Raw genomic sequence first — 15239 nt, 5'->3', positions numbered from 1 at the left:
CAGTGGTGCGGGTACTTTGAAGCAGGACGTACAACGTTCGTGACGCAGCGATCAGGGAAGGTAGCGACAGATCTCGTTCAGCACGTTAATCGAACGATTCGAGAAGTATCGTCTATGAAGTGCAATTCAGAACATGTGAAGAGGAATGTTGTCTGACAATGACCATGATAATGCACAACCACACACTGTAGTTGCATCAAAGACTGCTCCAGCACCTTTTTCGATTGGAAGCGTTCCATCACTCACCTTACAGCCCGGACTTAAAACCCTCAGATTTCAATCAGACTGCTCACATGAACCCCTGGCTTGGTTACAACATTTTGGCACATAACGAACTGCAGGTCAGCGTATAATTTGTGTCTTCTGTGACAAATGTGTTGGACAGTTAGTACTAGTTAGTGACTAGAGAATTAGATGAAACGTGTAGCTAATTATTGCGAATAAACTATTTTTGGTGGTCACTGTAGTTTCCATTTCGCAACCGAACCGGTCTTTAAACAATCCCTCGTAAGGCGAGTTTCGCCAAGTTATCGAGGTAAATATTAACTAATTTCTCTATCTGCTGTGATATCTTGCGTGAAATGCTGAAATATAACAACTCCAGTCTGCAAAATATAATCAATATTTCAAAATATTTGCTCTCATCTAGTGGAAAATTTAATGCGCTGACTGTCAAATTTTTATGAATGTTTTGGAGATAACGAAAATAGAACGGTTATTCTCATTGGTAACTGTGACAAAAATGCATTTCGAATCCATTGTGTAATTTCAGTTGGAGAGAGAGGCACATGGTGTAGACACGAAGACATGTTAGACGAAACAATTTTATGAGCATTGCATTTATGTTTTATTAAATAGTTCACAAATACAAGTAATTACAGTTGCGTTCAACATTGTCGGTTTATTCTTCAACATTACAGTCCAATGTTATTCTAATAGCTGTGTAGTTTACCTGTTGGAAGTAGCATTTCAAAAATTTCAACGTACACCAGACGGATTCAGAGAAAGCATGAGCAACAATTGTGATTATATGCAGTGTTTCCTCCAAGATGGCTCTCTTTAGCGGTTTTTAAAAACACAACGTCATTTTTTAGTAACATGATCCGTCATCTCCCTGGAGGTCCCATTAAATTTTTTACTATAAAGGTAAATTTTAAGACTTGTTACGTACAGGTTTGAGGGAGTACTGAATATGTCTTCAGTTAGGAAACAAAGTATTCCTGATTGCCGAATTACGATTAAAATTTAAGTCACCACTAAATCATAAAATTTTTTATGACAAAAGTTATGGTCGTTTATTACTGCGAAACGAATTTAACTAGATTCTGATGTTTAAAACTAATAGTGTTAACATGCACCTTCCAGAGCTCACGTTCTGCGATCATCTGCCTGATCTGTAGGTGCGTCACCGTGTGGAAAATATCCACGACTTACAGATGACGTGTTTTACGAAGTATTTTGTCGACCTGAATGTTTCGCTATTTGAGCACCCGGTCTCAAGACAGGGGTTCAAGAGCATTTATCGCTGCTGCCATCGCTTTGAGAACGAAGTACGATGTCCCAAACACGGCCTCTATGACCGAAGTATGGAACGCGGCATCATCAAACTTTTTAGCCAGCTGTTTCGTGATGAAATCAACATTCTTTGCCCTTTGGAAAGCTTCCGAGAGTTTGTCAATCATCGATTCCATTTGATAGAGTTTATTTGCTAGCTCGTCCAGATTAACGTCGGCTCCTGTGTCGACGAACTGCTGTACATCCTCAGCGGCCCTGGTGACCTGCAGGACAGTGCGTTCAGCTAGGAACTTATCATCGTGAACGTCGAACAGGGGCGCCATGGCCTGCTCCATGACGCTGACGGCTTCCTTCTGGAGCTGAACCGCTTTCTCGCAGTTTACCACAGCCAGGTCTGCGCTCTGTGACGCACTGACGGCAGCCCCCCTCACGGTGTCTATATCTGCCGTGCCTAAACACGCTGCTATTTTCAGTGCAATCTGGGCCATCCCGTGCGCTTCTAGAGCCGAATTGCACACGTACCCTGCGTTTTTCACGCAGGTAAGCAGGAAATGACACTCCGAAAACATTTTATACAAGCGCGCTTCGGACGTGGCAGTCATCCTCGAGAGTGCTTCCCGCTGCCGTGTGACCAGCTTTCGTATTACTTGAGCTCTCTTGCAAGCGTCTTCTACAGCATGCTGTTTATCAACTTCCACGCGCCTTTCTTCTTCTGTCTCGCTACAGCTGCTGGTAGCTGTAGGCTCGCTAAGGCCTTCTACAGCACCACCCTCACTGTCTCTTCTGCTGGTGCTAGTTTGATCATCAGGATTCTCAGCACCACCCTCTGTTGTCAAGCTCTCCCTCTCGCCTACATGTTTACTGTGCATCACATGTTCGGACATCAGTTCCCGTTGTTGGGCCACCGTGTTTTCTACACCCCCAGTATCGCTCTTTTCTGCAGTCCGTCCATCCCTTAGTGCAGTCATCGCACTTTCACTGCTACTATTCATTCTCCTGCGTTTCGCCTCCAACTCATCTTGTGGCCTCTCGCACCTTCCCTCATTTTTATTCACGTTCGCTTTCGTCTCTCCACATGTCTCATCATAACACTGATTCAGTATCATGCTCTCCATAAAATCTCTACTATTTGCCATGATAGCTTCAGAGAGATCTTCAGTCTCTTCAATCGTGTCTTTAAATTTTCCCATCCTCGCATTCTCGCGTGTAGCAAAATACTGGTCGGCAGCAAGTATGTAATCTTCAGCTGCTTGGAACCTCTGCTCGTAGCTGTCTCCCTCCGGAGTGTTTCCACCTTCGCTGACGATCGACTGCACCTCGACGTTTCCAATGCAAGCAGTGCCTAACACACCTGTGGCAAACTTGTGAAGCTCACTGCTCTCTGCTATCACCAGAACCTGACATTTGTCGAGCCAAATTGAAACGTTTCTTTCCTTTTCATCACCCGTCCGAAGTGCTTCCAAAGCACTGCGGTAATATTCATCAAGGTCCGACAACGATGTGCAGTCAGTCTCTTCGGTATCTGTGCCAAACCCACTGCCACTGTTGCTATCGCTGTCCCTGTGGCTGCAGCCGATGCTGCCCACTGCTCCCACATCCCCGGCCGCTGCAGTTGCTTGCCGTTGACACGGGTTGCCTTCGGCAGGTAGCGAGACTTCCTGTGCGACATACTCCACAGCGGCAGCTGTCGTCGCCCGACTGCTCTCCGATAGATTACGTTGCTCCGGGCGCTGCGTTCCATCCGCAAATTCACTTTCTGTAGATTTTAACGGCTGGTTTGTGTGCTCGGCACCATTACCTTCCATCGTGAAACAAAATCTTAGTTGTTACGGTTGCTGCCTCCAACTGGTGCTTCGTGTCACGGACGGGAATCTGTAAACAAAATACTCCGTTGTGAGTGGTAACGGCACATCTCTCCCTTAAGCACATAAAATAAAGCTTAATTCAAGTAGCTACTAAAGAAAAATGACTGCATATAATAATATTGAAAATTTTTCCTTCCTAATCCTTTACAATCAGACAAATACTACAAAAATGTCACAAACTGACACTATTTACATGACCGGCTTGGCCATTTAGAAATTCATTCTCAAAGCCTGTGCTGATTACGTCTTTTTTAAGCAAAACCATTGGACAAACGGCATCAGTACACATCGGGTTGATGATCGCCGGCCGCGGTGACCGAGTGGTTCTAGGCGCTTCAGTCCGGAATCGCGCGACTGCTACGGTCGCAGGTTCGAATCCTGCCTCGGGCATGGATGTGTGTGATGTCCTTACGTTAGATAGGTTTTAGTAGTTCTAAGTTCTAGGGGACTGATGACCTCAGATGTTGAGCCCCATAGTGCTCAGAGCCATTTGAACCATTTGATGATGATGACAGGATGATACATTTAGTTCTTGTCAGAGCCGTCAATATAATTTCGTACACTGAAGCTTAATTCAATAGACTTTCAGTTTATACGAGAATGAGAAATACATGCATCAGAAAAAGTTTTGCATCACCTCGGTCCAGAAACTTCCGGAACCTGTACAGAAAATTGGAATGGAGATCAACATAATCATTTCCGCCCTTTTATTGCTCATGAAAACCACACATTGCTTGTTCTACCACCATAGAGCGAGATTTTCAGAGGTATTCGTCCAGATTTCTGCACACACTAGTACCTCTAATACCCAGTACCACGACCTCTTGCATTGATGCATCCTTTTACTCGTCATGGCACAATATCCAGAAGTTCATTAAGGCACTGTTGGCTCTCAACGGCGATTCGGCGTAGATCCTCAGAGTGGTTGGTGGGTCACGTCAATAAACAGCCCTTTTCAATCTATCCCAGGCATGTTCGATATGGTTCATGTCTGGAGAACATGCTGGCCACACCAGTCGAGCGATGTCATTATCCTGAAGGAAGTAATTCACGAAATGTGCACTATATGGTTGCGAATTGTCGCCCATGAACACGAATGCCTCGCCAATATTCTGCCGCTATGGTTGCACTATCGGTCGGAGGATGGCATACACGTATCGTACAAACGTTACGGCGCCTTCCATGACCACCAGCGGCATACGACGGCCCCACATAATGCCACCCCAAAACAGCAGAAAACCCCACCTTGCTGCATGCGTTGGACAGTGTATGCAAGGCGTTCAGCCTGACCGGATTGCCTTCAAACACATCTGACGGTTGTCTGAAGGCATATGAGACACTCATCGGTGAAGAGAACGTGATGCCAATCCGGAGCGATCCATTCTGCATGACATTGGGCCGAACTGTACCGCGCTGCATGGTGTCGTAATTGCGAAGATGGACCTCGCCATGGACGTAGGGAGTGAAGTTGGCCATCATGCAGTCTATTGCGCACAGTTTAAATCTTAACCCAACGTCCTGTGGCTGCACGTAAAGCATAACATGATGACGTTGCTGTCAGGGTTCCTCCGAGCCGTAATCAATACATAGCGGTCATCCACTGCAGTAGTAGTCCTTGGGTGGCCTGAGCGAGTCATTTCATCGACAATTCCGGTCTCTCTGTATCTCCATGTCCGAACATCGCTTTGGTTCACTTCGAGACGCTTTGACATTTCCCTTGTTGAGAGCCCTTCCTAGCACAAAGTAACTGTATATGCGATCGAACCGCGGTATTGACTGTCTAAGCATGGTTAAACTACAAACACGGGCCATGTAGCTCCTTCCTGGTGGAACGACTGGAACTGATCGGTTGTCTGAGCCCCTCCGACTAATAGGCGCTGCTCATGCGTGGTTTACATCTTTGGGCGGGTTTAGTGACATCTCCGAACAGTCAAAGGGACTGTGTGATACAATATCCTGTCAGCGTCTATCTTCAGGAGTTCTGGGAACCGGAGTGATACAAAACTTTTGATGTGTGTATTCAGTAGCCCAAAAAGTACGTTCGTCATCAACATAATGCTCCATTATCTCTCCGTTATACAGGGTGAACATTAACAAAACCGACCAACTGCAGAAACGGATTGCTGACGGAGTGGAGAAAGAATGATTATACGACGATGTATCCGGAAACACATCGTTGCCACAGTAGATGGCACTAACGAGTGAGCTGCTCTGACCAAGTACCGTGTGTTCCTTCTGTATTGCACGCTGAGAGATTGACGCAGCGTACTGTAAGCAGCATAATGGTCCAGTATCCATGTCGGGAACAAGCCGAGATGGCGTTCTTGTACGGCCAAGCAGATGGTAACGGCCGAGAGGCAGCACAGCTGTACCAAAACCTGTCCTCTAAATCTGGTGTGCGTGCAGTCCGCTACCTCCCTGCACTTTCGTCTGTCTGAAAGGATCCATGAGCACCCAAATATCCAGAAAGGGCTAGAAATAAGTAATGTGTTTGGTGTCAGACTACTTGTTTTGGTATAGCCGTGTTGCCTCTCGACTTTTTCCATCTGCTTGGCCGTACACGAAGACAGTCTCTCATTGTTCCAGACATGGATACCAGACCATTCTGCCGCTTAGAGAAGCCTGCGTCAATCACAGGGCTTTCAACACACAAGCAACACATGGATCGTGGTCAGAGGAACTTCCTTTAGTCAGCAACATCCACCAGGGAAACTAACGCATTTCCGGACCCATGTTCATGGGACCTTTTTTCCTCATTTTCCAGTCAGGAATCCGTCCCTGCAGTTTGCCCGTTTTATTAATGTCCACCATGGGTATTTGAGTAATAGCCAAGGTAGGCGTCTTCCTGATTTCGTACGTAATTGCTTGGGGGTGAGCACTCCAACTCATGGCAATTTGAATGGTTCAGCGTTTCACGAGACTGGGGTACCTTCAAATTTTGTTCCCTTTTCTCCGTAGGATGGACGAAGGTGAGAGTATAGGTTATTTTTCATAAGTCGTATTCATAATCCGTTCTTTTTCCCGATCCCAATAGCTGAACTGTTTCAAATTGATGGGGACTTGAATCTACCATCGATATGTTGACGAAAACGTGTCACGTCTGTGGTAGGCACTAAAGTCAATCTTAACACTTTCTCAGAAAATTGTGTTGAATTAATTCAGGAGCATACTTGACCTTTTAATAACGAATCATGAGCAAATACGGAGCTTCATAACGTTAACAGGGTTCAGTCACCACAAGGGCATTGTAGGAAGACTGCACTGTAATTTCCAAAAAATAAAAGCAAAATATATTTGAAGAACAATAATTCTCCTTGACTTCTTCCCGAGAGTCCTGTCCTTCAGCCTGCGCAGACCGTATTTGGCTTAAATGCAAAGAATAGTATCTACAGAAATTGGAAGACAAGTACACCAAATAAATTAATAAGAGGTGGTATTGATCCGGCAGGGTACACGAAATGGGTTAGAACATTGTTGCAGAAGCAACGAAAAAGTTACGTCAAATTTAGAATACAGGTCTAAGATTGCCAATGTTTTGCTGAAGCTTTAAATTTAGCATGTACTTCAATGCGAATTGTTTTTAATAGTTTGTAGAACAAAACTAAATTCGACAAAATGCAGAGAAGTTTTGGCCCTATGTAACGTACAACTGCAGCAAGAGTGTACCTTCACTACACGATAGCAACGGTAGCGTTACCGATGACAGTACCACTAAAGCACAGTTAGTAAACAATTTTCTGTAATTCTTTCACCAAACAAGACGAAATAAATATTCCGGATTTCGAATCAAGAACAGTTGCCAACATCAGTAACTTAGATATCATCAGTGTAGCTAGCAGCTTAAATCAAAAGCTTGGCCCCTAGTCTGCAGTGTATAACGTTGACGTATCTTTCAGAATATGCTGATACAGCAGCTCTGTACATAGGTATCATTTACCACCTCTCGCTCGACGAAAGTCCGCGCCTGAAGACCAGAAGTTTCACAGGTCGCATTACCACCCAATAAAAGTGACAGGAGTACGCCGTTTAATTACCGATCCGTATCACTAACGTCCATTTGCAGGAGGATTTTCGCAACATACTGTGTTTGAACATTTTAAATTGCTGCTAATCCGATTCATTGATAAGCAGCCTACTCAGATTCAGAAAATACCGCTCTTGTGAAACTAATACTTCTATTTTCATGAAGTAATTAGTGATCTCGAGCGTAAACGTCGAACGGTCAGTATTATATTTCCGAAGGGTTTTTGACATCGTTCGTCAAAAGGGAATTTTAATCAAACCGTTTCTACGGAGAATCGTCTCAGTTGTGTAGCCGGATTCATCACTTCCTATCAGTTAGGCCTCACACGGTTCATAGTCATTTAAAGTATTCGAGTGAAACTTAAGTGATAACTGGTGTCCCCAAAGAAATGTTATAAGCCCTCTGCTGTTTCTGATCTATATAAGTGATTTAGAAGACAATCTGGGCACCTCAGATTGTCTGCAGATGATATTTCCAGTCTAGCAGTCAGGTCAAAAATTGCAAAAGAATGTGCGCAAGGCAAGTATGGACTGCGAAAGTGGCAACCGACTAGATAGTGGAAAGCGTAAGATTATTTACATGCCTAATGAGGGAATCCACTGAGTACCTGTTACATCATGAATCACACAAACCCAAAGACCGAATTCAAGTAAGTATCCAGGGCTTGCAATTACGAACAACAAATTGGACCGACCACATAGATAATTTACTGAAAGCGAAATAAAGACCGCGTTTTATTAGTAGAATACTAACAAGATTCAGTAAGTCTACTAGTCTTACTACACTACGCTTTTTCGTCCTCTGCTAGAGTATTGCTGTGCTGTATGGGGTCCTTACCAGACAGAACACCGAAAAGGATGGATGGACGGACGTGTTTGTATGGGCGCCCGCGTGAAAATAGAGTGAGACGAGTGTCAGTAAAATACACAACACAGGATGATAAAACAGTACATAAAACTTAGGTAACAAAACTGGAAACACTATATGCATACCCGCACAGAACCACGGAACGAAGTATTGTGTCAGTAGTAAAACGACACAGGAAGAAAAGTGGTATAAGGAGCTAAAACAGTATAGCAAATGGACGTGACTGGCTGACCACAATAATAAAAAGCGTCAGCCACTCTGCAACACCCAAACCTCCAACCTAAAAGTTTAGGCCAGAGTCCAGACATTACAAAACTTTAAAACCTTCGCCACACTCCTATCAGCAGCTAAACTAGAGGGCAGATCCCAACCAATATTTGATTCTACCCTTGCAGCACGATATAAAATGCACTCTGTTAAAATACTGCGGTCAGATGTGCACGCCACTGTGTGTGTGTGTGTGTGTGTGTGTGTGTGTGTGTGTGTGTGTGTGTGTGTCACTTCATCCCACCTGAGTAACTGGCGGGAGAAACGCCATGCGTAGGCTGTCGGCAAGTTCGTTTCCTGGGATTCCGACGTGTCCTGGGGTCCACACAAACACCACTGAACGAGCAGACTGTTCTAGGGCATACATGGACTCCTGGATGGTCGCTACCAAACGATGAGGGTAGCACTGGTACATAGGTTCCGGGCTGCTCAATGAGTCAGTACACAGAAGAAACGACTCCCCGCGGCGTGAACGAATGTACTCAAGTGCACAATATATAGCCACCAGCTCTGCAGTGAAATCACTGCAGCCATCGGGCAACGATGGCTGTTCAGTATGTCCTCCATGGACATACGCGAAGCCGACGTGACGATTAGCCATCGAGCAGTCAGTGTAGACCACTTCATGGTCTCGGTACATGTCAAGAATCTAGAGGAAGTGACAGCGGAGAGCTGTGGAGAGAACCGAGTTCTTTGGGCCATGTGAAAGGTCCAGGCGAAGCAGCGGCCTAGGAGTACACCATGGAGGTGTACACAAATGGACCTCGAGTATAGTTGGTAAGGGCAAGGACTCCAGGTAGAAGGGGGTCAGACTCAGACACGAACTACAATTTTAAGCCATGACCTGGGCCGCCGATGCTGGTGATGAACCTTCGTGGGGGGAAATGGAGACAGTAATTCGGATGTGCATGGGAACTACGAACGTGTGCAACGTAATTGGCGAGCAGTTGTGCACACTTGACCTGTAATGGACGCCATTCACCGGACTCGTCCTAAAAGCTCCCATCGCTAGTCTAACGCCAGTGGTGCACTGGGTCTAGTAAACGCAACACTGAGGGCGCCGCCGAACCGTAAACCAGACTCCCATAGTCAAGACGGGATTTAACTAGTGCTCTGTAGAGCTGCAGCAGCGTAGAAAAATCTGCACCCCAGTTACTGTTACTCTCATAGCAGGGGGCATTGAGATGATGCCATGCCAGCACTTCCGCTTAAGCTGACGAAGATGAGCTAGCCAATTCAATCTAGCATCGATAAACAGTGCTAAAAATCTATGTCTCCACTACAGTGAGGGGATAGTCATGAAAGTAAAGTTCTGGGTCTGTATGAAAAGTACGACGCTGACAGAAGTGCGTAACACGACTTTGTGGCCGAAAACTGGAAGCTAGAGCCCATGACTGCACTTGTGGATGGCTCCCTGTAAGCGCCACTCAGCAACACCAGTACTGGTGGAGCAGTACGAAAAGCAGTAGTAGTCTGCATACAGATAAGGTGGGGTGGATTGCGCTACAGCTACTGCTAGACCGTTAATGGCCACTAAAAATAGACACTCAATACAGGACCCTGCAGGACCCTTTTCTCCAGGATATGGGGGGGGGGGGGGAGGGGGGAACTATGGGAAGCACCAACTTTGACACAGAAGTAGTACAGAGTGATAGGAAATTTCGGATAAAAATAGGGAGCGGGTCCCAGAGATCCCACTCGTATAATATGGCAAGGATATGATGTCGCCAGGTAGTGTCACTTTTCGTAAATCAAAAGGTTACAACCAGGAGTTTGCGTCTGGAAATGACTGTTCGGATGGCAGACTCGAGGGACACAAGATCAGTTGGAGAGCAACTCAGGCATAAACCGCTTTGACACAGGGCCAGTAGGCCACATGACTATGACCCAATCCAACCACCAACACACCATACATTCCAGTAGCTTACAAAGAACGTTGGTAAGACTAATGGGCCGATAGCTATCCAAATCAAGCGGATTTTTGCCGGGTTTGAGCACTGGTATGATGGTGCTCTCCCGCCACCGCCAGTGCGATGGAAAGATGCCATCGCACCAGATCTGGTTGAAGATCACTAGATGTCGCTTGTAGTCAAATGAGAGATTTTTATCTGTGGATCCGATATGGCCCTTAAGCTGTGTCAGGACAATGTGCAAGGGGACTGACGAGCTCCCACTTTGTAAACGGGACATTATAGGGTTCACTGTGGCGTGTAGTGAATGAGAGGACTTTGGCTGGGGGGGGGGGGGAGGGGGGTGTAATTCTCCGACATAGAAAGGCGAACATAGTACTCAGCAAAGTGCTTGGCAATCTCGTTTTCCTCGGTAGATAACACGCAATTTCTGGTACCACCAGGAACACCTGTTGGGGTCTGGTACCAAAAATTCGTTTGATTTTTGCCCAGGCTTGGGAAGATGACGTAGCACCCAATGGTCGAGACTTATCAATCCCAACACTCCTGTTTCCGTCTTTTGATAAGCTGGTGAACGCGGACGCGGAGCTGCTTAAAGGCTATGACGTACTCGAAGGAAAGGTGCCACTTATGCCGCTGTAGAGCTCACCTACGCTCCTTAATTGCCTCAACGACTTCCGACGACCACCAAAGGACAGTCTTTCGCTGGGGGCTCCCTAAAGAACGAGGGATCTCGTTTCCGCCGCAGAAACGATCGTTGCACTTACCTACTCAACCACGACATTTATGTTAACATGTGGGAGAGATTCAACGGTAACAGCAGAGGTGAAAGCGTCCCAGTCTGCTTTGTTTAAAGCCCATCTGGGCATGCGTCCATGAACCTGACGCCAGGGTAGTGACAAGAAGATGGGGAAGTGGTCACTGCCATACAGGTCGTTATGTGCTTTCCAGTGGATAGATGGGAAAAGTCCTGGGCTGCATATTGCTAAATCAATGGCCGAGTAACTACCACTAGCCACACTGAAATGTGTGGCGGCCCTAGTATTTAAGGGGCAGAGGTCGAACTAAGATGGTGAAGTTTCGACATCTCCGCCTCTACCAGTAAGCACAGTGCCATCCCACAATGGGTTATGAGCATTGAAACATCCCAGAAGTAGGAAAGGTTAAGGGAGATGATCAATCAGTGCAACCAATGAGTTCAGGGGTACTGCTCCATCTGGAGGAATATATTTGTTACAGACAATTGTTTCCTGTGTCGTCCTTATCCTGATAGCCACACCTTCAAGAGGGGTTTGAAGGTACACAGGTTTACTGCGTACTCAGTTCAGGACAGATACAAACTCCACCAGACACTATTGTTGTCACTGCAGTTCTTGTAATATCCCCTACAGCAGTGGAGAGCAGTGGCCTGCATTTCTGGGAACCAGGTTTCCTGAAGGGCAATGCTGAAAACAGGGGTAAAGCTTAAGAGTTGCCATTGCTTAGTCAGGTGGTGGAAAAAACCGCATCAATTCCACTGGAGGATGACGTTATCGTGAGGCTGGGAAGGCATGAAGCACCCAAGGAGGCAGGTTATGCCTCAGGGTCACCTGCTGCCACCAACTAAGTATCTGTAGACATTTCTATGGTGGATAATTATCAGTAAGATCCAGGTCTGCAGGGCACGCTAAGATCTCCATCACATCCTAATATTCAGAATTGATAGGGAGTGGCGATGTTGGAATCACCAGAGGGTCCTGTTTCTCAGCAGACTACTACTAAGTTTGCTTGCTCTCTCACTTCTCTTTAGGGGTGTGCTGGAAAGATTTCTCCAAAGCAGCTTCAGACACAGAGGAAGACCATGAAGTTCTTTGTCCATCAGCTTTTGGCTCCTTGAGCCACTGGCAAGTGTATGCCATGGCATTAGTAGTGACCTTGGGAGTGAGGGCCTCAAGGGACCCCTTCCACACGAGTGGAGCCAGAGGAGGCTGTTTCATCTCCGACAGGGGGAGGGGACTGATGTCCCCTGCATTTGTGGTGGGCTTTGCTCCCAAAGTAGGTGCTTTGGGAGCAACAGAGGGAGATTTGCCCCCTACCAACAAGGGGATGAATGTATTCTGGTGGCCCAGAGGGCCCACTGTTCGTGGCACAGACTCAGGAACCACTGTCACTTGGGATGGCGACGGTGACAAGCTGCAGTATATGTCGACATCAACCGAATGGGGCATAATCTTTCAAATTTACATTTAGCCTCTGTGTAAGGTAACCAGTCCAGAGTTTGTTACTCCATTATTTTCTGTTCCTTTTTTAGTACTGGCCTGTCTGGTGAGCAGGGGGAGTAGTACTCTCCACAGTTGATGCAAGTGGGAGGAGGCGCACATGGAGTATCTGCGTGCAGTGGATGTTCACAGTCTCGACATGTGGCACTGCAAATGCAGCAGGGAGACATGTGCCTGAACTTCCAGCACTTTAAGCACCACATAGGGGGAGGGACGTATGGTTTAACGTCACGGCGGAAAATCACCTTGACATTTTCAGGCAGTCAATCGCCTTCAAAGGCCAAGATGAAGGCACCAGTAGCAAACCTGTTGCCTTTTGGTACCTTGTAAATGCGCCAGATGAAATGAACACCCCATCGTTCTAAATTGGCGCGGAGCTTGTCAGACTGCAAGAGGAGATTGAAATGGAAAATGATCCCCTGGACCATGTTGAGGCTTTTATGGGGAGTGACGGAAACAGGACTATCACCCAGCTTGTCACAGGCTAGTAACGCTCAGGATTGGGCTGGGGATGCTGCCTGAATCAAGGCTGCGCCATTTCGCATCTTTGACAGCGCTGTCACTTCTCTAAACTTATCCTCAAGGTGTTCAACGAAAAATTGAGGCTTCATAGCTAGAAAGGAGTATCAGTTCTGGTACAAACTAAAAACTGAGGCGAATATGGCTGTTCTGTAGCCCTACGTTCCTCCAATGGTGTAGTGAGGGAGGGAGGGAAACTATTTAGGGTCGTATCTGTCGCCATTGTATTTGATCTTGCCCTTCTTAGAGACTGCTGGTGCCATAGCCACCAGCAAGAGATGACTTCGTTGCAGGTCATCCGCCCTGATGCCACCCACCCCGATCAGGGGTTCTCCCCACACAGCCAAGATCACCTGGCATGGTGACCTTTGCTGGGAGTTCTGATGCCACAGGAAGACAGGCTTCTGCTCCTTGGCATATATGGAGAATTTACAGCTCTGGCATCAGTAGTGCGATCCCTGTGTTGTCAGAGGGGCGACCACCAGATGGGTACATGACAGCCCCACCACAATGGACTGGCTACCATGCTGGATATTGGGCGCAGAGAAATCCAATAGTGTCATGGGGCGAAGGAGGACAGGAGACAACAGAAGAAGACATACCCCAGAAAGTGTCCTCGCCCAAATTGTTGAATCGCAGTTGGAGATGCAAATCCATGACAAGAGATTCAGGAGATCGAATCGAAGGGCACTATGGATAACTCGTGCAAAACATAAGGCATTCTTCCTCATATGGTCCGCACTTCTGTAGAATTTTGAAAGTGGTTGGTCAAACCATATAATGGGACCTAAACTCATACGGCCAAAAAGAGAGTGACTCCTTTTAGTCGCCTCTTACGACAGGCAGGAATAATTCAGGCCTATACTAACCCCCTGAACTGCAAGTGGGGGGGGGGGGGGGGGAGGTAGAGTGGAGCTCACCATAGTTTGCACAGATGTGGGGAGGGGCATAAGGAGCGTTCAGATGCAGCAGAAATCCGCAAGCCCTGCAGAAAAGGGTAGCAGTGCATTGGGAAGACATATGTCTTAACTTTATACACCTGAAGTATCTCGTAGGAGGAAGAACAGTTCCATGTCACACCAGCATACCATCACCTTGACCTTCTCAGACAATTCAACACCCTATAAAGCCAAATTGAAGTCCCCAGTAACAACGCTGTTTTCCATTGGTCTCCTATGGACATGACAGATGCAGTGGACACACCATATCACTAAGTTGACCCACAGTGCATCATCAGATTGCAGAAGATCACTAAGAGGTGACACCTTGGATATTTTGAGACTCCTAGGGAGTGCGTCACAGAATAACACCCAGTTTTTCACAAGAGTGCAGTGTGTGACTGGGCAGGACATGACGTTTTAATCAGGAGTCAATCATTTCATCTCAGATGGGTGCAACTACCCCACATTTGTTATCAATATTTTCCACAAAAAATAAAGGCTTTGTGGCCAAAAAGATGTTCCAATCAGTCCTAGTGTAGACCAGTAGTTGGTGAGGAGGATTTTGCTCCTTGTTTAGTCCTGCATTCCTAACACGCTGTGGCAAGGGAAGGAAACACATTGGATTCTTACTTTGTTCCATTGTACAAGGACTTTCCATTTGAAGAAACTGTTGGAATCGTGACCACCAGGAGAATAAAGTGCGATCCATCCTCCATGGTGCCACCCACTGTGAGAAGGGACTCTTGATGGAGTCAATCCAGCTACAGCAACAGCTACCTGGCTAGTTATCTGTTGCCAGGAATCTCGACACCCCACTCATGAAGGGCACATACGTTGTGTGGTATACATGGGGAGCGTGCATTGCAGGCACCGACAGTGCAATCCCCATGTGGTGCGGGGTGCAGTTACTTGAACACCCCCCCCTTCCCCCGCACAATTGGATAGCTACTTGTCTGGGTTTTGGGCACACTGATGACAAAGTAAGGGTGCCAGGTTGGAAGGGCACAGAGGTGGAGAAAATATCCCAGTGGACGACCTTCCCTGCACTTCTGTGAAATTTGGAAATGATGGCA

The 15239-nt window shown here is 46.7% G+C and overlaps 1 protein-coding gene across 2 annotated transcripts in view; it reads right to left on the bottom strand.

The window, feature by feature from the left end:
• Positions 1-860: 860 nt before the first annotated feature.
• Positions 861-15239, bottom strand: part of LOC126328071 (uncharacterized) — a 31502-nt gene continuing 17123 nt past the window's right edge. For both annotated transcript variants that reach the window (XM_049995977.1, XM_049995978.1), the window contains exon 2: positions 861-3387. In XM_049995977.1, the coding sequence (XP_049851934.1) occupies positions 1497-3320 (1824 nt within the window). In that variant the 5' untranslated portion in view covers positions 3321-3387 and the 3' untranslated portion in view covers positions 861-1496. The remainder of the gene's footprint in view (positions 3388-15239) is intronic.

The sequence above is a fragment of the Schistocerca gregaria genome, chromosome 2, assembly GCF_023897955.1.
Source record: "Schistocerca gregaria isolate iqSchGreg1 chromosome 2, iqSchGreg1.2, whole genome shotgun sequence".
NCBI lineage: Eukaryota > Metazoa > Arthropoda > Insecta > Orthoptera > Acrididae > Schistocerca > Schistocerca gregaria.
The sequence above is the reverse complement of the archived record's forward strand: the minus strand, read 5'-3'. Positions and strand labels throughout refer to the sequence as shown.